The 21877-nt window shown below is 44.1% G+C and overlaps 1 protein-coding gene across 1 annotated transcript in view; it reads left to right on the top strand.

Annotated features, from left to right (window-relative positions):
* Positions 1 to 21877, top strand: part of LOC148013284 (uncharacterized) — a 71141-nt gene that overhangs the window by 9795 nt on the left and 39469 nt on the right. The window contains exons 4-15 of the mRNA XM_087667702.1: positions 9343 to 9405; positions 9573 to 9623; positions 9693 to 9788; positions 13195 to 13274; positions 13375 to 13471; positions 13583 to 13627; positions 13861 to 13923; positions 14023 to 14100; positions 14272 to 14396; positions 14712 to 14838; positions 16303 to 16350; positions 16454 to 16582. Of these exons, the coding sequence (XP_087523828.1) occupies positions 9343 to 9405; positions 9573 to 9623; positions 9693 to 9788; positions 13195 to 13274; positions 13375 to 13471; positions 13583 to 13627; positions 13861 to 13923; positions 14023 to 14100; positions 14272 to 14396; positions 14712 to 14838; positions 16303 to 16350; positions 16454 to 16582 (1002 nt within the window). The remainder of the gene's footprint in view (positions 1 to 9342; positions 9406 to 9572; positions 9624 to 9692; positions 9789 to 13194; positions 13275 to 13374; positions 13472 to 13582; positions 13628 to 13860; positions 13924 to 14022; positions 14101 to 14271; positions 14397 to 14711; positions 14839 to 16302; positions 16351 to 16453; positions 16583 to 21877) is intronic.

The following is a 21877-nucleotide window of genomic DNA, read 5'->3' as shown; positions in this document are numbered from 1 at the left end:
GGCCAAAGGTGGGAAATGCATGGTCACATATGTTTAGAGGCATTTTTATGATAGGATAGTCTTGTATGCTATTGTGAGACATTGTTGATAGATATTGAGAATTGCTATGATTCTTCTTTGTTTTCAAGAGTCGGTATGATTGACATTGACATAAGATTCTTTCTCAGGCATCTTGGTGGTGGGTTGGCCACTCCCTACCTACATATCCATGGTTCTCTTTTGGTGGTTATTGTTGTATGGACTATGATGGGTTCTTATCATTGTATCATTATACTGTACTAGATCACCCATGATCTGAAAGAGGGTGTTAGTGGATATGTTGGTTCATGTGTGAGTTTGTGCATGCCATTTAGGGCTGGGCACATTGTAGTTATTTAAGGCATTTTTCCTAGTGGACATTTCATGTTAGTTTGGCATTTTTGATGACAATTTGCTAGCATTAATGCTGGCTGACCAGCCTTTATTTGAGGCATATTTTATGCCTATATATTGTGGCTCTTCCTCCTCAGTCATAGTCATTCACCTCCTTTAGGTTTTGGAGGAGAGAGGGAGTTGGTGCTGGTGCTCGATAGCCACCGACTCTCGTTGGATCTGTATTGTCTCATATCTTGGTATATGGATTCCATTTCCCAAGCATTTGTTTGCTTCTGAGTTCTTTCTGCAGTGTTTCTCTTTCATTGTCTCTTGTGTTTAGAAGTCTGTTACAACAGTTTTCCATGCTTCCATCATTGCATCCACTTTTGACATGGTATCACATTTCAGGATTAGAGTTCTTGCTGTTGTTTTCTGCTGGTGCAGGTTTGTGTTTTGACTTTTCATGTGCTGCTTGGACGCGTTCTTGCTGCTGCGACTGCTCTTGAGCCCAGGCGACCATCCTCTGCTCATTTTCATCCTATTCTCATGAGTGTTTGCTGTCTGCGAACTGCGTTTACAGTTTATTGGGCTGTTTTAGGGCTGGGCACCTGTTTTTGACCCTTTCTCTTCTGCGTTTTGGGGACAGCAGGCTGAGGTGACCCGTTTTCTTGCAGGTAGACTGCATTTATTGCAGTTCTTGACTATGTTTTAGTAATCAACCTTTGCGTTTTGCTTTTTTGCTTCTATGTAGGGTTGGGCGACAATAGTTTGGGCTGGTATTGGCTGTGTTTGGTCCGTCTTCTCACTTTGTGATATATTGCTCAGCTTTAGAGAGGGTTCATGTGCATCTGGGTTGTGGTGTTCTTATCACTACCCTTTTGGTTATTGTTGATCTTTTCTCTTTGTGCTTTCTTTCATGCTTTGAACTCATGGTATGCTTGTAAGTTTGTATTTTCGGCCTCCTTTTATCTCCCAAGATCCCTTGCCTCCCCTCATCTTTGTATCTCCCTCATTGTTCGGCATCTCCTCCTGTTCTTATCACTACACTGTGGTTATTGTTGATCTTTTCTCTATGTGCTTTCTTTCCTGATTTGAACTTGTGCAATCCTTGTGAGTTTGTATTTTTGGCCTCCTTTTATCTCTCAAGATCCCTTGCCTCTTCTCATATTCTCTGTATCGCCCTCATCATGGGACCCTTGGCATCTCCTCTTGATGATTAGCATGTAGACATTCTTTACTCATCTACAAGTGCTATGTTGGAGATTTGTTGTGTTCAGCTTTAGGTTTTTGTGAAGATGCTATCTCTTGGTGCTTTAGATGTTTCAGTTTTAGAGAGGGGTGCTATACGGCAAGAGAAAAAGAAGTGCTATTATTGTGGAAAGAAGGGACACTTTTTGAAGGATTGCAAGATATCAGCATCTTTACGACAGGAGTAGGAGTGAATTGTGACGAAGAAGGATGACTCTTTGGTCGAGTCTTCCTCGTCTCTAGGTTGAGGTTTAGGCTCTAGCTCTGTGACCCCAATGATGGCTGTAGGGGCCTCCCTTCCCAATTGCTAGTGTAGGTGCTGTGGTCATCCCTTATGACTCTCTAGTGCCAGAGAGGGAGTGTGAGAGGGTGGTACGGTGGGATAGTGAGCCTTATTTACGTAGGTATAGAGGTGCACATGTTCCAAAGAGGGACGTCCTTGACGCATCGATCGAAGTCAGGTAGGTTCAAATTTTGGGGCTAGGATTGACATCCAAGTTTATGATGAGGTGTTTGACAGAGAGTAGGCTTGGCTCCTAGTCTGAGTTCACATGAGGGGACACTTTGGCGGTCTAGCCAAATGCAGGGAATCTATGGTCACATATGCGTAGAGGCATTTTTTTGGTAGGATGGACTTGTATGCTAGTGCGAGACATTGTTGATAGATATTGAGACTTGCTATGATTCTTCTTTGTTTTCAGGAGTTGGTACGATTGACATTGACATCAAATTCTCTCCAAGGCATCTTGGTGGTGGGTTGGCGACTCCCTACCTAGATATTCGCGGTTCTCTTTTTGTGGTTACTGTTGTATGGACTATGATGGATTCTTATCGTTATATCTTTCTATTGTACCAGATCACCCATGATTTGAGAGAGGGTGTTAGCGGATATGTCAGTTCATGTGTGAGTTTGTGCATGCCATTTAGGGTTGGGCACATTGGAGCTATTTTAGGCATTTTTTTCTGATGGACATTTTGTGAGTTTGGCATTTTTGATGCCGGTTGGTCAGCATTAATGCTGGCCGAGAAAGCTTTATTTGAGGCATATTTAATGGCTATATATTGGGGTTCCTCCTCCTTAGTCATAGTCATTCACATTCTTCAGGTTTTGGTGGAGAGAGAGAGAGTTGGTGTTGGTGCTTGACATCTAGTGACTCACATTGGATTTGTACTATCTCATATTTTGGTATATGGATTTCATTTCCCGAGCATCTATTTTCTTTTGAGTTCTTTGTGTAGTGTTCTTTTCATTTGCAGTGTCTCTCTTCCTTTGTCCCTTGTGCTTAGCAGTCTATTACAATAGTTTTCCATGCTTCGATCACTGCATCCACTTTTGACATTGTGGTGCAGCCTCCTCGGACGTGGTCTTGATAGATGAGATCATCGTGCTCATGGTAGTGAAATGGCTCTATCCAATGTGACTCCATGGCGTGGGTCGCGTGGCAATGAAGGTGTTTGGCGGGGTGGCTTTGTCTCTTCTAAGCTAGAAGTGTCAGTAGGGTCTAACTTGTAAAAAAAGTTTGTCTTTGCTTTGTGTGTGGGTCCCTCTGGATGAGCCGGCCTCCCATCTTGTAGTAGTGCTGTGTGGTGCCTCTAGAGCTTCAGGAGGAAAAGACATAGGCATCTCTGTCTTGATATTCTATTACACGATCAAGGGGTCCAAAGCCATGGTTTGCCAAGCCTTCTTAGCAAGGGAATACTTGGACTTGTTTGAACTTGAGCACAAAGAAGTTCCAAACTAAGCTGTGTAATTGAGTAATGCAAGTTTGCAAGAAACTCTAGCATCAAGCTTTAAACTAGGAGGCTATTGCGAATAGACTTTGATTGACCACTATAATATGGCCTACCAAGAAGAGGTGAGCAATGCTCTAGTAGGTTAAGGTGTATTCAACCAAGATTATCCTTCATTCAACTTTCAAGTGGAAGGCCCAATATCTATCTTGGGCATGGACATGCTTTATGCAGCCCAACAAGTGTTGATTTTTATGTAGCGGTGCAACAACATTCACTTCTTACGTAATGGTGTCCTTACAGTACTCACTTCTTAAATAATGGTGTCCTTACACATATGCTTGAGATTAGTGCTAAACAAATGGAAAACTTTTGGAAGAATTAAGAGTCCAAGTTGAGTTGCTCCACATGCCACAACTTAACCATGTTCAAGTTTCTTCTATGCACTTCTATCTACAAAAATGAAGCAATTTAAGGTCTTAAATAGCTTCATTGGAAGGATGGCAACCATCAGAATATCTTTTGACATGTCGTGGAGTGTTCTTCTTCACTAATGAAGATGTAATGAAAGTAAAAGATGACAATGAAAACATAGATTAATAGGGGTGAATAGAAAGTTCTATTATAAGGAATGGAGGTACGATTGATGGTTGATGAATGTCCACTCTTTGCGCTCTTACGAGCTTCCATGGAGATTTGATATATGTTGCATGGAAGAATATGAGTGCAAAAGATGTGATTGCTTCCTAGTAAAGCCAACAACCCACAAAATGACATGGAAGCCAATGCTATGAAGGGAGTCCCTTCTGCATTAGCTTGTGGCTCACATATGTGTGCTATGGTTGCTACTCGTCTAGACATTGCTCATATAGTGGGAGTTGTTAGTAGGTTTATGTCAAATCTTGACAAACCACATTGGGATGCTGTCAAATGTATTCTTTGATATCTAAAGGATACACAAAGAAAGTGTATTTGCTATGGGCAGGGTGCACTTAGTTTGCAGGGTTATTGTGATGCATACATGACAGGTGATTCGGACACTTGCAGGTCCACTAACGAGTATGTCTTTACAGTTGTTGGTGGGGCCATTTCTTGGTGCTCTAGGTTACAGAACATCATAGCATTGAGTACTATTGAAGCTGAATACATATCAGCTACTGAAGCTCCTAAGGAAGCTATATGGTTGAGCAGACTTGGTAGATGATCTCGGCATGTCTATGAGTACTCCAGTGCTGGGATGTGATAGCTAGAGTGTTGTATATCTGGCTAAGAATGCCATGTATCACTCACGTACGAAGCATATAGATGTGTGATATTACTTTATCAGACAAATTTTGGAAGATGGTCTAATCACATTGACCAAGATCAAAACACAGGACAACCCTACAGATGTTCTCACTAAAAGTCTAAGCAAGGCTCAGCATGAGCACTGCATACGACTAGTGGGAGTTGGTTAAAGGTTCACTTCGGACCGTTAAGCGGGAGGTTGTTGGGATATAAAGGTCCTTTATTCACCTATGTGTATTGTACACATGTATTATTATAGTGTCCATGTGAATGTACCCTTACGTGCCCTAAGTATAAATACATTTTATTCTTTGTATACCAACACATTGTTGGTACATCCAAATCACATCGTACTCTCTCTCTGTCACTCTCACTCACTTGTACTCTTCTGCTCTTGAAGATCTTCACGCCTCTCGGCGGCCACTCACAATAGATTAAAAAGCTTCGTCTTAAAAAACAGGAACTATAGAGAGAAGATGACATCAAATACTTTCATATCTACTCGGTCCCCAAAGGAGGAGTCTATGTTGAGAATTGACCAGAGTCACTTCCCTAGTTAACTTTGCAAGGTTTTGATATGGCCAGAGATCCTTTTAACTATATTGGAGAGACACGTTCTTATCCTATTACAAACGAGAAGCTCTTGTTGATCACGGCTCACAAAGCCTAGAAGAGTGAAGAGCTTGACAAAAGAATAGCCTTTCAACAAAAGCTACTTGAAGAAGGTATAATTGATTCTTTCTCGTCAGATGTTGCATATAAATTTAGTGATGTTGCAAGGTGATCGAGACTTTCATGAAAGGATAGGTCTCTCTTCTAGAGAAAGAGATCCAAAGTATGTCTCTTACTTTTAGAGGATTTCGTCTACTCCAATGCAACTTGTATAGTATCTTAAAATGGCGTTTTGGTAGTCTTGAAAGAGAATAGCCGTTTCAGACCGCAACAGAGACTGGAAAACGTTGTTTCAGCACCTTGTTGGTGGAGGGATGGATTGGTTATCTAGAGTAAAAATGCTTCATTTTTTACATTTTTTCCTTTGTCTTCTGCGTGACTCGTCTTCTACTCTCAAGCACTCTACCTCTTGTAGCTCTTGACGACTCCTCCTTTCTTCCTTCCTTTTTTTCTTCTTCTTTTTCTTCTCTCCTTTCAAGTTCCTTATTTTTTTTTTCTTTCATCCTTCTTTTTCTTTATTCTCTCTCCATCCTCCTCCTCCTCCTTGTTTTTCTTATTCTTCTTTAATCTTTTTCTAAATGCTTAACTGTTAATTGTGTTAGTTGTGTTCATACATTCTCTATGTTTTCTCTACAAACCCTAGGGTATCCTCACTATACGATCACATATAGAAACACAATATATGTTATATATGGATGCCGCGGATGAGTTGGGATAGGGCTGAAATGCTCTTAACATGGCCTGAAATAAAGATGACTAGTGTTATGGTTTGACTTGCAAGTATGAGTTCCAAGAATGGGCAGGATTGGCTGGAGTGGAAGAAGTGTTGCACTATTGAAATGAGAAGCAATGTTGCAGGCTGCTAGTTGCTTGGACAAGGTTGGAGAGGTGACACATAATAAACAAGGCGGGTAATAAACAATGAAAAGCAGGCTAAAAATAGGCAATAATGGGCCAAAGACAGCCAAAACTGGCCCAAACATTGCTATCACCCATTTGTTACTATGTGTCCCATCCTAGGGATGAAGAAATGGAGGATTGGCTGTTGGAATGGGTTAGGGGGCTGTTAGCAGTCTAGTTAGCTTATGTGTGAGTCAGGGTCATGCCGACTAGCATTAAATGCTGACCGACCTGCTCACTATTGTACGTGTCATTCTTGTGTTTGGTATACGGATTCCATTTCCCAAGCATTCTTCTGAGTTCTCTTCTTTGTAGCGTTCTTTTGTGTTTTTCTCTTCTATCCTCGTGTTCAACAGTTTATTACAGCATCTGTTTATTCTTCCATTGGTGGATCCACTTTAGACATGGTATTAGATTTTAGGATATCCATTTTGAGTGCTGATTACAGATCTGTGAATTCCATCTGCTGATCAGGCAATTGTTTGTTGCTGTTGGGTGACCAGTTTTCGGGCAATTTCAGCCATTAGAAATCTCCGTTTTGCTGCTGCGCTCCTCCTACAGGCTGTGTTGATTGCATTTACTGTCCGTGCTGCCTGCGTTTTTGATTTCTTGATCATCTTTTAGCTGGTGATTGCAATTAATGCCTCTTCTACCTGTGTTTTGATTTGCAGCCCTTGCGTTTACCTGGGCTCCCGAAGGTTGGGCAACATCATTTTCAGCTTTTGTCTGACTTCTTCCGGCTGATTCTTCTCGGTTTTTGTAGATTTTGAGATCTGACACTACATGTGAACTTTGTTTTGTGCAGGTGCTGGAAGGCTGCACTCTCTCTCTCTCCTCCTCTTATTTCCTTTATTTTCTCTTCCTATCCTCTCTAGACGGCTCCCCCTTGTTGTTCTACTGATGACAAATTACATGGCCTTGATTACCTAACCTAGAATGTTGTTATGAAAGATTGGTTTGTGTAGAAGCGGTTATGGTACATTGTATTTGGAGCTTGTGAGCGTCCTAATTCTCTTCCAATTGATTTTGACGAGGACAACTATGAAGCAGCTGTGCTCACATGGGATGTTGATGATGTGTGTGTGTAATTTTCCCTTCATTGTTGCATCTTCTAAGAAGTTTTTATGGCAATCACGGCTTGCAAGACTTCTCTTGTGATTTGTAGCGAAGCTTCAGATGTTCTAGAGGCTCCTTTGCCGATGCCCATTGTCACTCTTTATGGACAGCTCCAGCGCGGGATGAAGTTTGAGCCAAAGGATACTATTCAGTCTTTCTTACTTCATGTCACATAGGTACAAGACCAACTTTGTCACATGTAGTCTACCCTCCCAAAGGCTCATCTTGTGGGGACTGTGCTATACAAGCTCCCTTGGGAGTCACACCTTTTAGTTTTCTCCAAATGCTCTCAATCCTGCTTGAGCATGAGATGTCTTTGTGCTTACAGAGGAGCCTTCCATCACAGTTTGGTGGTTCCAGTGAGGCCTTTACAACTTCAAAGAGGGGTGATAGAACAAAAAAGTCGAACGCCCAATATTATCATTATGGTAAGAAGAGACATTTGCACGAGGATTGCAAAGAGTTAGTGGGTTCATGAAAGAAGAAGGAGAAGAAGAAGAATCTGCATATGGACTCCTTCGCTAAGGTCATCCTCTTCCTTCGGCTTTGACTCAAATCCTTTGGCCAAGACCAAGGCCAAGGCGTAGAAAGGATCTTCTTCTTTAGACCGAGGGAAGGGCTTCGCAGCCCCTCCTGCTTTCTAGTACAGGTGATGCGGTTATCCCTCATGACTCTCCAGTGTTAAGAGAGGGAGTGTGAGAGGGTGGTGAGATAGGGTAGGTGAGCCTCATCGATATAGGTATACATGTGCATAGGTTCTAGAGAGGGACGTCCATGACATATTAACTGAAGGGCAAGTTCAAATCTTGGAGTTGGGATTGACATCTAGGTTCATGATGGGCTATTATTTGATAGAGAGCGGGATTGGCTCCTAGTTCGAGCTCACATGAGGGGACACTTTGACGGTCTTGGTTGAAGGCAGAGAATCTGTGGTCACGTATGTTTAAAGGCATTTTTGATAGGATAGACTTGTATGCTATTGCGAGATATTGTTGACAGACATAGAGATGTGTTATGACTCCTCTCTATTTTTCAAGAGTTGGTATAATCGACATCGATATTAAGTTCTCTCCGAGGCACCTTGTTGGTGGCTTGATCACCCACTGCTTGGGTATCCATTGTTCTAGTTTGGTGATTCTTTGTTGTATGGACTATGATTAGACTTTATCATTGTATCATTGTATTGAATCAAATCACCCATGATCTGAGAGAGGGTGTTAGTGGTCTAGTCAGCTCATGTGCGAGTATGGGTCATGCTGGATATTACTAGGTTATTTAGGCATTTTATTGTGGCCTTTATAATACTTATTTGGGCATTTATTGCTGGCTGACCAGCATTCAATGCCGGCCGACCTGCTCCTATGTTGGCATTTTTTTCTCCTATTTATACTAGGCTCCCTCCTTATTCAGTCACATCATCACCTATAGGTTCTGTGGAGAGAGGGAGCCGGTGCCAGTGCCTACAAGCCAAGAACTCACTATTGTATGCGTCATTCTCGTGTTTGGTACATGGATTTCAGTCTTGAGCATTCTTCTAAGGTCTCTTCTTTGCAGTTTTCTTTGCGTTTTCCTCTTCTATTCTTGTGTTCAACAGTTTATTACAGCATGCGTTTATGCTTCCACTGTTGCATCCACTTTTGATAGGGACATCCCACTTGGTTTGAGATGGGTCCACCAACCCAAAATGGTCCAAGACGGAATTCCCTTGTCCCAAGGCCCCATCTTGGGCATCTTGTACAATGTAGTGCCATCCCTACATTTATCACACAAAATTCTTGATAAAGCTTCTGCAAAGCTTATCAAATGAAGTAGGTCTGCTGCTGCATCCATCATAATTAGTCTTGCACTAGGCCTACCCCAGCACCTGCATGTTGAAAACATGGAGAGCCATGGGCTGGTCCTTAAGTAATAGATTCAGCTCTCATCTTCTAATGCAGAAAAGTGTACTGTCTGCATCTTACAAGTTTAATTTCATGGATGCAAACTTTCTCAAAGGTCAATCTGTTTGGTGATTTTTCTCTCCATTTTTCACAGATAACCGATCTGAAGGACAGAACTTCCTTGCTGCACAAACGATTGAAGATGCAGCAGGATTTTGTAAGCTTGATACTTGACTAATTTAGTCTCTTGGAACAAAGCATATTTGGCATTTTTGCCGTGTAAATTAGTAAAACACATAGTGTGCATTTTCCCTCCTCTGATGTGTAGTTCTGGAGCAAAGCATCTGTGACAAATCTGTGACAATGGCTCTATTTTGTCAACAGACTCAAGGAGACATTGTCCAAAAAGTGGATGATATCGCATCAACCATGCAGGTATTTTGGACTGTGACCATTCTGGTTCCAACTTAATCACTAGACATTGCTGAAATTGTGTGGTTTTAGGAAACACTTAAAAGACTGCAAGGAGAGGATGAAAACAAAGCTAAATTGCCTTCAAGTCTGAAGGATGGGAAAAGGGTGTCATTCAGCTTATCCAAGGTTTTCTTCTTTTCTTCTCAATATTAGAGCATAATTGATGTTTACTTCAGAGTTAATATCTTTATTATCTGTTCTCGTGTTTATCTCAGAGTTAGTATCTTTACTATCTGTCAAGCTAAGGTCTATTCTTCTCTCTCCTTCTCCAATAGGTTCTCTCTCATCATCAAGGTTGCGGCATGGAATAATACCAACTGGGACTCCTCTGTGAGGAGCTCAATTATCAGTGTAGAACCTTTCATTCCTAGATAAGATCCTAGCTCTTGCTGCCCTATCTCTGTTAGAGAACTGAAGGGAACATGTGGATCTGGCAAACTCTGCTGCGAACCAAGTATCTTGTTCTTTAATTTGGAAAGTGACTTCCGTCCATGTTTTCTGCTTTCTTCTGTAATGATATTAGTGGTCTGCCCCTTCCATCCTCCAGTTTCAACTGAGCCTAAAACTGTCTCCTCTTCTGTCGAACTTTTGGGGCATAAATATTTAGCAGTACAATATGTATGCCATTCACTTACATGGAAATCCAGATGGCCCTCCCTAGGACCAAGATGGCCTTATCCTACACTGTCCATGTTTGTCACTCTCCTGTACAGATGTAATATCTATCTGAATCTGTCACGTGTACAGCAGCCCAGTGCATGAAAGTTTGTCTTGGCAAAAGCTGCCTGGAATGGGGAAGTCCCCTCCATTGAGAGATGATGCTTTTGAAGCATAAGAAATTGATGCTCTTGAAGCATAATATAATCTACTAATCCTCCTATCAACACCATAAGAAGATATTGTCTTGTGAGGCTTCAGCTCTGTTGAAACAAGCACTTGCCAAAGGCTTGCATATTCCCATGATAGGATCCTCATGGTAACCATCCAAGTGTCTTAGATTGGTGTGGTTTCTTCACCCATGCCTGCCTCTATTGTCTTCACTACAGAGTTTCTCTAGCCTCTTCTCCTCTAGCTTTTCAACCTCTTGAAAGAGAGAGAATCCTCCATATCAAGATAGTTGTCTGCCTCTAGTTTTTGAAGATTGTCTCTTGCCTAAGCATAAAAGTCTCAAGTTTCCATCCATTGTTGCTGCAAAGTGGTAGAAACCTCCAAATTTGGAACCTAGTAGAAGGTTGTGTCCTCTGGTTCCCTGTATATCATAGAGGATGTTAAAGCTAGTGCCTGGGCCCTTGAGGGCTAGCAACCGGGGATGGCTACTATTGCCACCAAGCAGCTGTTGCTACCTCCTTCATGGAAGTTTGAAGATTCCCCATCACTTTCCTCCTGCCTCCCTAACTACCTTCTCTACTGCCATGGATTTTGCCTCCTCTGTCTCTTTCACAACTCCTTGGAGGGTGAGCCTTGCCTCTTGATCATCTAGGAGGGAGTCATGCTAATGCCTTTTTGTCATCTCCCATGGTCGTAATTTGTACAGTCCTTGCACATCTTGTTGCAAGATGGTCCATAACCCTGCAAGAAAAGCACTTGCCCAGAAGGCCTAAGTAGTGCATTGTGATCGAGCAGATTCCCTCTTTGCATCGTGGGGATCTTAATGGGATGAGGAAGTGAGTCTGCTGGCAATGGCTTGGTGAGAATGAGTCTAATGATGGATAACAAAGGGGTTCTTCAGAAACCATGTCACAAACAATCCTATCCTTTGGATGACATATCCAAGAGTACTCCCAATCTCAAAAAAAAGGAAAAATAACTCATCACACTTGGAAAAAGGATGTTGATAAAGTGCCATCCTGCATTGAGTAGCCCTTCGCCTAAACTCACCATCAAAGAATGCCCCTAATGTTCAGAGGTTGAGAAAATTAGTGGTCAATGCCTCCTCCAACTGCTAGGAACAGTCCAACTGTATGTTGGAACACCCCTTCCCTAGTGGCAGTAGTGAAGCAAATCTAGCTCTAGTATGTGTGAAAGTTTCCTAGAGTTTGTCTTTCATCATGTGAAGAGGTGCATGATCTGTGATCACCCACCACGATGTAGAGGAGACTACACCTTGTAGGCTGCCACTTTGTTTTTGATAGCAAGCTTTGTACAAGGAGAGCAACAAACACTTGACATGGCATTGGCCAAAGAAGTTGGGGGAAGAGGAGGGCTGGAGTCTCCCGCAAGGGAAGGGGTGGGGGACGAGGATGAGGACTCAATATTATCTTGGGAAACATGTTGTAAATAAATACTTGAACGCTGGACAAAAACACAAGCGTACGAAAAAGCACACAATGTTGATAAAAGAACTCAAAGGATTAGGGCAACTCAGAGACAATGAACATGGAATATGAATGAAGAATGGATAGATACAATGCTTGCTGTAGAGCTCTTGAGGAGTAAGATGTTGGTTAAGATAAAATGTGGCATGATCCTGGGCCATTTTAATCCTTTCCCTTTCAATCGTCAACATCTCTTGCATATCGTGCATAAAGTCTCCCACCTAGGATCCAACCTGCACACGAGACGACACAAGATATAGCCACAAATATAAAGGGATTGGACATCAGACTCACCTCCCAGCCATAGAGTCAGTTTGTGATGCATTTTTTAGCTCAACATGTGTGCTCTACATTGCTGTCCGAATGGAAATCCAAAGAAGAAGGAAAAACTGAAGCAGGGTGGGGTGCCATTGAGCAGGGGAGGGGTGGTAAGAGGGCTGGGGGGGGTGCGGCTATGGGGTTGGAGCTGAAGGCTTAGGGTAGAGAAAGGACACAAAGAAAATGGGGGCCTGAGGGCTGAGGGATTGGGAGTGAGAGAAAGAAGAAAGGTGATGAGAACTTGGGCTGAGGAGGGAAGGGTGGCTGGTTGGCTAAGAATCAAGATATGGCTGAAGTTGAAGGAGAAAGGGCTGAGTGTGAGGGAGAGGGCAGGGTTGAAGGGGAAGGGGTGGGTGGAGGGGGAAGACGGCAGGGTAGAGCTGGAGGAAGAAGATGAGAGGGCTGGGGAGAAAGTGGGGCTGGGGTGAGCAAGGAAGCTGAGGCTGGAGCAGGCAGGGTGGCTGTAGGCTGTAGGTGCTAGCAGCAGGCAAGAAGGCCAGGCAGGGCAGTTGGAAGGGTGAGGAGGGAGGTGTGGACAAGAGCTGTGGGTAAGCAGGTGGCAGGCTTGCAGGCTTGCAGGCCAGGGGAAGGTGAGGAAGAAGGAGATAAGAGGTGAGTTTGGAAAAGGCTAACCGGGTGGGGGACTGCTGCTGGTCGTGCAGGTAGCAAAACTTAAAAGGCAAAGGGAACTATCAGAGCTGAGGGGAAGGGTGGGGCAAGGAGTGAGGCAGAGTATGCAGCCATAGCAGCAGATTTTGAGCAGCCATGGAGTCTGTTGCAGTCTACTGTGACTCTTCTGGGGCCTAAGGATTGGCGATTACTTGAGATTCAATACCATATTTATCTGTTACGCTAGGGTTTTTTCTGTGTCTGACACTTAAGACCTGATGTCATTGCAGCCTACAAAATATAAAGAATTTGAGAGTGCTGAACAAGAGTCAGACATTCTGAGACTCACAGCCAATGAAGAAAAATTGAGGTAAGTAATTCAGAGTTTTGAAAAACTACATGCTTGTGGAACTTGCTAAATCTCTGAAGAATCAAGGGAATGCTGAGGGTGAGTCCTGTTTCTGCATCAGAGCAGAAAACGAGATGCTGAAGAAAGAACTGGAGCTAGCACTCACAAGAAAGGAAGTTGAGAGGTCAACTGCGGAACAAGTTGAACGTTACAAGGAGGTGGTTTCTTTTTTAAAGCATAAAAACATATGATGTAGTTGATGCATGTTAGATATGCTTGCTGAGCATATAATGTCTTCTTGTGCACTGATTCCAAACTTTTCATTTCAGGTCATCGCACAAGTCACTGCTGACAACATGGTTTTTCTCATGAAGGTGTTATGAATTGTATGCAGAAGCACCTTTCACAAGTATCATTTCCTGCATAATATATCCCCACCAAGTGTCTGTTTGGAGCTGTGTTGAGTGTACTTTATATTAGGTCATAAGACATTAGATGACATTTTTGAAATGACCATACATAGGGTGCTTGTGTACAGGCAGGTGTGCCTGAGTGATAATTGTTGATAACTGTTCTCTGTTTAAACTAACTCTGTTTCCCTGGTTAGCTGAGACAAAGTGAGCAAGCTTTACGTATTGCACTGGAACAACAGTGCAATTTAACAAAACAGGTACATATTCTTTCATGTATTTAATGGTATGAAAACCTCGCTTTATGGCTACATTCTGTTTGCTTACCTATACTATATCTTTGATGGTTTTCAGTACAGCTGGATATTGATAGGTTAAAATTTTTTGAGGAAATTTCTGCTGAGATTGAAGATACAGTATTGGCAAGTTTAAGTAAGGTAAGCGCTAGTGGTGATGCCCTAACAGAAAGGGAAGAATAAAGCCCGTTTACTGCTTAGATGGTGACAATCTCCTTGTTAAAAAGCATACTAGTCTATGAGGTAGCCCTTTACTCTTCTATTCCTCATTGGTTTGAGCTGAACAAGAGACCAAATTCTTGTACAAATCAGGCTGAAGCTTGTGAAAAGGAGCTCCAGACTTTGCAGAAAGATCATGAGAAGAAAGCAAGAGACTGGCAAGAGAAGCTGCAAGAAGCACAAGAGAGCGTACATCAAGCTAACATAATACAAAAGAGGCCCGTTTCTTGGATTAGTTGTGAACTTGTTAATGAAAGCTCTCACACTAGACAAATGAGCTACTACACCAATATCATACCATAGTGTAGTACTCACAATGATAGAAACTATATAATCCAAAAGATCCCAAATAAAGTTGTCAATTGAGACAGTACAATATGCAAAGTTTCTGAATTTGGTGTAATCAAGCTCACAAAAGAGTAGCCTTCAAGATAACTAGTAAAAGATGGGAGCCTCAGAGGGCTGGACATAATGGAAGCATGCATTGAGTGACACTGAATCAAAAACTTAACTTGATTTTCTTCCACTTACAGGGTTTCAGAACTTGAAGAAGAAAGGGTACAAATTTTGGCCAGATTGAGTGCTGAAACCAAGAAAAAGGAGGACGCTCAAGCAGAAGTTTTTTCGCTTTCAAATGATGTCAAATCATTAAATGATCAGGTTTGTAATTTAGGTTCATAGATTTAATCATTGCAATTAAATACATGACTGTCCCCATTCACTTTAGTTCTTATTAGAAGGAGCAAAACGAACACCTTTTCCTTCCTTTGTCAAAGAGAGTATGGAAAATAAGTGGACTTTACGGACACCACTTCTATTTATATCTTCCCACTGAGAATATCAGTTTTCTCATGCAAGATCACCTAGAGACTGCCTAGCTTCTTTGCAGAGTTCTTATTCCAGGTATTGAAAGTCTTAGTATGCTCCTTCAATGTTCTGCTTGCTGCTCATGGCACTGTTACTGCTGCTGACTTTCTGTTCTATTGACTTAGGCTTGAATCACATGCAAAAGGTGACCTAGGCTGCTGTACTTCTCATGTCACCTTACCTAATGGTAAAAATGCATATGCTGCTCGACCTAAAGCTTCATGCTAATGTTATAATCCAGGATTGTGTTGCTCACAGTCATCATCTCCTAGTGAGTCAAAGTGAACTTTGGTGTTCCTTATATAGCTCCGATTCTGCTTGAGTTGCCTCTCTTAGATCTAGCCTGTTAATATTTCAATGCCTAGGAATTTTTGATGTGCTAATAAGTTTATTTCTCCAGACTTTCAAAAAGTTTTCTTGGCCATGTTGACTGTGTATACAGGCTTTCAAAAAATTTCTTGCTCAGGTGGACTCTGTCTCCACACTAATGGAAAGTTCTTCAGATTTGAGTTCATTGCAGTGGACCTCTCCTAAGAGATACATTGCTCTACCTTAGACTCCTGGACTACAATTGCAATCAATCTGTTTACAGTGATGTGATCATTTCTGTTATTTGTACAATGCTGAGGGAAGTCCTACACGTGTCATTCATCTATCTCTAAACTGGAATTATGTACACAGTGAATGTATGCATGACTCCTGCTGAATGTGCCACCTTGTGACTGTTGTACAGCTGGCACCATCCTGGTGGACAGCTGAATTCCAATATACATTTGTGTCAACTGCGATTGTAACTCCAATCAGAACCAACTGCGGCTGTTTCTCCCATCAAAAAACCAAGTTTTACTGTTTCTGATCAAATCAAAGTACAGAATCTTGGCATTAGGCCAGTTTTACCACTTGCATTTCTGAAAATCCAAACTTAGATCCTGACGAGGCATGCCAGGCATGCCCAAAAGGTGCTATCCTCCTACCCTAACTATCCCCTAAGACATTGAGATGCCAAGGGCTTGTATGAATGACAGGATTGCTGAACATTCCTGTGGCTAATGGCCAAAAGGTAACAGAAATGCTGATACTCACATGGCTATTTGCTACACAAATTTAGGTGCACACAACATAGTCTCCTACTATCAATTTCTCATTCTCAAAAGCATGTGGGTACATTAAAAGAAAGTCAACATTTATGATGCTTTTTAAGTAAGTGCAGCTTTTTTGTGTGAGGTGAACTGATTTATTGTTCTTGTAATTTTCCAGTTATCCAAACTTAGAACAGAACATGCTTCAGAACTTCAAGAGATGCAGGTAAATCCTCCAAAATTTACATTTGCTTCATCTTTCTAATTTTTATAGAGTTAGTGAAATGAAAATGTTAATGAATAATATTATCGGCATAATGTTTCCACAGAATAAGTTAAGAAATCTGGAGGCCAAGGAGCAAGAGATGGATCAAATACTTGTAACATTGAATAGGACCTCAGCTGAATTAGAAACACAACATGCGATTAATATTGTTCTGATGAAGAAGAAAGAAGAGGTAACACATTGTTTGATATGACATAATACATTACATTTGAGAGAGAGAGAGAGAGATTTTACGAAAAAAAAAAGATAGAGATTTTACGAAAAAAAGAGAGAGAGAGAGAGATGAAATGATATATTAATGTCTACAAAAGGCCAAAATGACCTATGAGACCATGAGTTACAATCATGTGTATGATGGTACAACTGTTTGGGCAAAATATGTATGTAGCACAAAGCAAAATAAGAAAGGAAACTAACTATAGCTATGTGTAAAACATAGAGCTCTATCTAGTAACAATGAGCTCCAAATGGTACAATCTCATGTGGGTATGGAGGACCTAGCTCTAGCCCGAGCAATAATCCCTTGTATCCGCCTATGAAGGTGTCGTCAGTGTCTGTGCCAAGGCCTAAGATGTTTGGATCGGAGAGAGAGAGAGAGAGAGAGAGAGAGAGAGAGAGAGAGAGAGAGAGAGAGAGAGAGAGAGAGAGAGAGAGAGAGAGAGAGAGAGAGAGAGAGAGAGAGAGAGAGAGAGAGAGAGAGAGAGAGAGAGAGAGAGAGAGAGAGAGAAGGTTGAGAGGATCGCGATGGAGGACCGTCGTGCCCTGTCCGTGACCTACCTGTGGACGCCCGGTTCCTGAGCCGCCGACGTTGCTGCTTCCTGCCGCGGACGTTGACCTGAGCCGCTGCGTTATCGTCTCCTGCTGCTGGACGTTGACCTCAGCCGCCGCGTTCTCGACTCCTGCTGCCGGACGTCGACCTGAGCCGCCGCGTTCTCGCCTCCTGCTGCCGGACGTCGACCTGCTCATGGGCGCCTACCTGTGGCTGGTTGCAAGTCGCTGCGGACGCCCGTACCTGCACGTTCTGCCTCGTTTCTGCTTCGTTTCCTGCCTTCCCGCCTTCTGCCTTGGCCATTCGCCGTCTGCCCAGATCGGAACCCTACTGTGCGAGCGTGCCTCACTGCTCTGCGTCTTGTCTGACGTCTCCCCTTAGCCTCGTGCACAGGTCGTTCTACCCTGCCGTTGTCTGTCCTCTCGACCCGTGCTGCCTCCCTGCGTGCGACCTTCCGTCCGTTCCACGCGCGAGAGAGAGAAGAGAGAGAGAGAGAGAGAGAGAGAGAGAGAGAGAGAGAGAGAGAGAGAGAGAGAGAGAGAGAGAGAGAGAGAGAGAGAGAGAGAGAGAGAGAGAGAGAGAGAGAGAGCGAGAGAGCGGGCAACGCCACAAGACAGTAGTATGGCTGGCCTGGATATGGATTTTCTCGACCGGACGGTGGCAGCCCTTGGCCCTGATTCCGATACCGAGGAGCCGGAGGATATGGTGCCCTGCACGGAGGAGATGCCTCCGGGCTCTGAACTGCCGCCTGCGGGCAAACGTTCCAAGCATACTCCTGACGAGCCAATGGGTCCTCAGGACCGTTCCTATGCGCAGGTTGCCTCTGATCCTGTGGATTCGCAGGAGATAGATTGGGAGCATTTGCTGGACTTCGCCAATACTCTGCTTGGCGACTATGTCGAGCACAACAATGAAACTTTCTCGGATGCGGGAACTGATGATGTGCTGGAAGCCACGGTGGACCCGAAATCAGTCTTGCGGTCCGAAATCAGTCTTTTATGACCGTGCAGTCATACTTTTCTTCACTGGCAGAATCCCCGTGCTTTCACATATTCGCCAGTGGATGCATCATCTATTGCAAGGGGAATGTGTTGAGGAGATCTTCCTTGGACCTCGCGGCTTTTATGAGGTACTGTTGAAATCAGAAACCCATCGCGCTGAACTCCTGTCCAAGCTGCCATTATTCTTTGATCGCCGCTTGGTCCATGTTGTACCATGGCGCCCGATGGCCGATTTCCAGCGTCTGCTTCAACGCGAATGCCCGGTATGGGTGGAAGTGGAAAATTGCCCGGCACTTTATTGGCCATTGTTGAAGGATGCGATGGCCGTTGTGGGCACAGTGCTGGTGCCCCCAAGCCTCAGGGCTATGAATCGCAACCGTCTATGCATGTTATGGGACACAGCCAGGAAGAGGCCTGCGTGGCTTCGCCTCAATTGTTCTGGCATGCATCCCTTGCATTTTCGCTTGAAGTGGGGCAATTTTGCAGGCCACTGCTTTTCATGTGGTAAATTGGGGCATTTCATGGCCGAATGCCCTGAACGGCAATCGTCTTCCGAGGATGCACAGGCTGTGCTGCCGAAGGATGACATGGTCCTTGATGCCCCGACACAGGAGGCCCTTCAGCCGCCAAATGCTGTGGATAAAGGCAAGCAACAGGTCCTGGGTTTGGACTCTCGCAGCACTGATTGGATTGAGGCCCGTCCAAAAAAAGGTAAAAAGTTGGATGCAGGCATGGCCGATCCTGGGCCTACTGCTTCACAGGACTCCATGCGCACATATATGCGCAGGAGAGAAATGTTCACCTCACGGCCGGCTGCGCGTACTATCGCCCCGTCTGCCCCCCGTAATCAGTCTACAAGGAAAGCCTATACAGACGGCCCCAAGGGCCCACCTGCTAAGCTGGCGTTTGATACAAAAGGTAATGTGATTACACCCTGGGATCGGCGCTATCCCCGCCCTGCTTCCAAGGCAGTGGATTTTCCTTCTACCTCTAAAGCAGGTCGCCAGAATTCGTATGCAGTATTGGCTGATTTTCTGGATGAGGGTGTCCTAGATGATCTCGCGGAAAAGGTGAAATCGAGGCAACAGCCGCCTCGTTCCTGATTCCCTTTTTTGAAAGATATATGAAGATAGCCACCTGGAATGTGCGAGGCATTTGCTCTCGCCATAAGCAACATGCCATGTGGACTGTCTTGCATGAGAATAAGTGGGATGTATTGTGTGCAGTTGAGCACAAAAGTCACGCTGAAGCAGGCAAAATTGTGGATTGTCATGGATTCCGTCTGTTTTATGCAGGGACACATGCTACGCACTATTCGAGCGTGCTGATGATTGTCCATGAAAAATACCAGCCTGTTCTTGTCAAAAATGATGTGCAGGGCCGCTTTCTGGTAATCGAAGTTTTATTTGAAGGAGAAATTTTATGGTTGCTGGGCCTCTATGCTCCAAACGATCCTGCCTCCCGACGGGATCTTTGGTTGACTTTGCAGGACTCCATGTCACTTGGCCGAAGGGGATTTTTGATGGGAGATTTCAATATGTGTGTTGACTCTTCTCAGTCCACTTTGGGGCATTCGGTAATGGATACGCCGGAAAGCCAGGTGTGGAATTCCTTTGCTTTGCGCGTGCTTAAACAAGATCTTTGGTCGTGGCTTCACCCTTCTTTTTCAGGCTTTACTTTTCATTCCGCACAATATGCCACTACTTGGTCGCGGCTGGACCGAATGTATATCATGCAGGGGGATGATTTTCTTCCCGAAATGCTGGAAATGAAGGTCTTGCAGCAATATGCGTTGTCGGACCATTTCCCCCTCCAGTTTGAGATGCGGGCACACTCCATTGCACCTTTTACGCTGTTGCTGGATAGGCTCCCTTTACGTTTCAACTCCTCTTATTTGACGCATCCAATTTTTCAGGGCTATATGCAGCAGTTGATTGAGAGATTCTTATTGGACTTCGCCTCTGCCGGCCTGGCAGCATTTGCGCGCCTGCTTTCTAATGTGCAGCGGGTTGCTCGGCAGTATGGGATTCATCATGCCTCAATTTGTCGGCGACGTCGACAGGCAGCACAGGACTTACTGGCTTTGGTCCGTTCCTTGCTCGTGGATTCCCCAGATGATGATTTTCTGCTGTCACTGGAAAGGCGTTTGGCCCATCTTATTTAAGTTTTTCAGTTGAAATCTTATCAGCAGGCCAAGCTGCATAATTTGACTGACACATTGCAAGATAGTGCCTGCCAGTCTCATAAGTTCTTTCGCGCCTTGCATGCTTCTCCGGCTCGCGAAAATATGACCAGGCTCCAGGATTCGGACGGTCGCATGGTCACTGATCCGCAGACCATTGTCACCATGTGCAGGAATTATTTTATGGAACTTCTTGGCTCTTCTCCCTCGCCTTCTAGCCAGGTTACGCATGCCCGCTCGGCCTTCTATCATCTGGTCCGTCAGCAGGTTCCACTTGACATGCAAGCCACTTTGGAGGCGGATATTTGCGAGGAGGAGGTTATGGATGTTTTGTTGCATCTGCCTAAGGATAAAAGTCCTGGTTGGGATGGTATCACTAATGAATTCTTTGAGCACTCGGCCGCGCAGTTGGTGAAGCCATTGGCGGTCATGTGTCAGCAGGTTTGGGAAACAGGGGTCATGCCTTCCTCATGGAAAGAAGGCGTTATCAAACTGATTCCCAAGGTCCCTTCGCCGTCAAAACTGCAACACTGGAGACCAATTTCTTTGATGGGCTCGATGTACAAAATCTTCTCCAAAGTGCTGGCAAATCGGCTTCACAAGCATCTTCCAGCTATTGTGCATCCCCTCCAATATGGTTTCATCAAGGGTCGCAACATTCTCCATAATATCTTGAATGTGCAAATGGCTATTGACTATGCGCGGCATTCCAGTCAGGAAGTGGTCTTGATTCAACTGGACTTGGAAAATGCCTTTGACTATGTGGACTGGTCTTTCATTGCAGATCTCATGTCTGCTATGGGCTTTGGTACACGGATGTCCCAATTGATCTACACCATTAGTGTTGCGGCTTCTTCAAGAGTTATGCTCAATGGTGGGGTTACAGAGCCATTTGTCCTTGCTCGCTCGGTCCGACAGGGTTGCCCTTTGAGTCCTCTCTTCTTTGCCCTGGCAACTCACCCGGTCCTTTCAATGTTATCCTCAATGGCGGCTTCGGCTCAGCTGGCCGGATTGTCTCTTCCTTTGGGGCAGCACTTCATTAGCCAATCTCTGGCTGATGATACTTTTATGATTTTGCGGGCAGACAAGGACAACATTCGAAAGGCATTAGATGTTTGGACGCTCTTTGGTCAGGCCTCGGGTCTTCGCATCAATGCCTTTAAGTCGGCCATTCTCAGTTGCACGGAGCTTGATTTACAGTCATTAGGCTGGCAGGGTCAGGTGGTTTCCCGTGGATCCATTGTCAGGCATCTTGGCTACCCGTTGGGAGTGGATGTAAGGCCAAAGGACCTACTGGAGTGGATTTCACAAAAACTGGCAACGAAGTTTATGTATTGGAAGTCGCAAGCGTGGCCATTCCATGTGCGCCTCAAAGTGGCTTAGACCATTATGCTACCCATGCTAACGTATTTCTTGCCATTGCTGCCATGAACGCCTACTACTTTGAAGGCTCTTACTCATCCTGTTCGTTTCATGCTATGGAAGGACTCCCTGCAGTCAGGCATTTCATGGATT

The sequence above is a fragment of the Lygodium microphyllum genome, chromosome 26 (genome assembly GCF_053477565.2).
Source record: "Lygodium microphyllum isolate KBCC chromosome 26, Lygodium_microphyllum_v1.1.10, whole genome shotgun sequence".
NCBI lineage: Eukaryota > Viridiplantae > Streptophyta > Polypodiopsida > Schizaeales > Lygodiaceae > Lygodium > Lygodium microphyllum.
The sequence above is the reverse complement of the archived record's forward strand: the minus strand, read 5'-3'. Positions and strand labels throughout refer to the sequence as shown.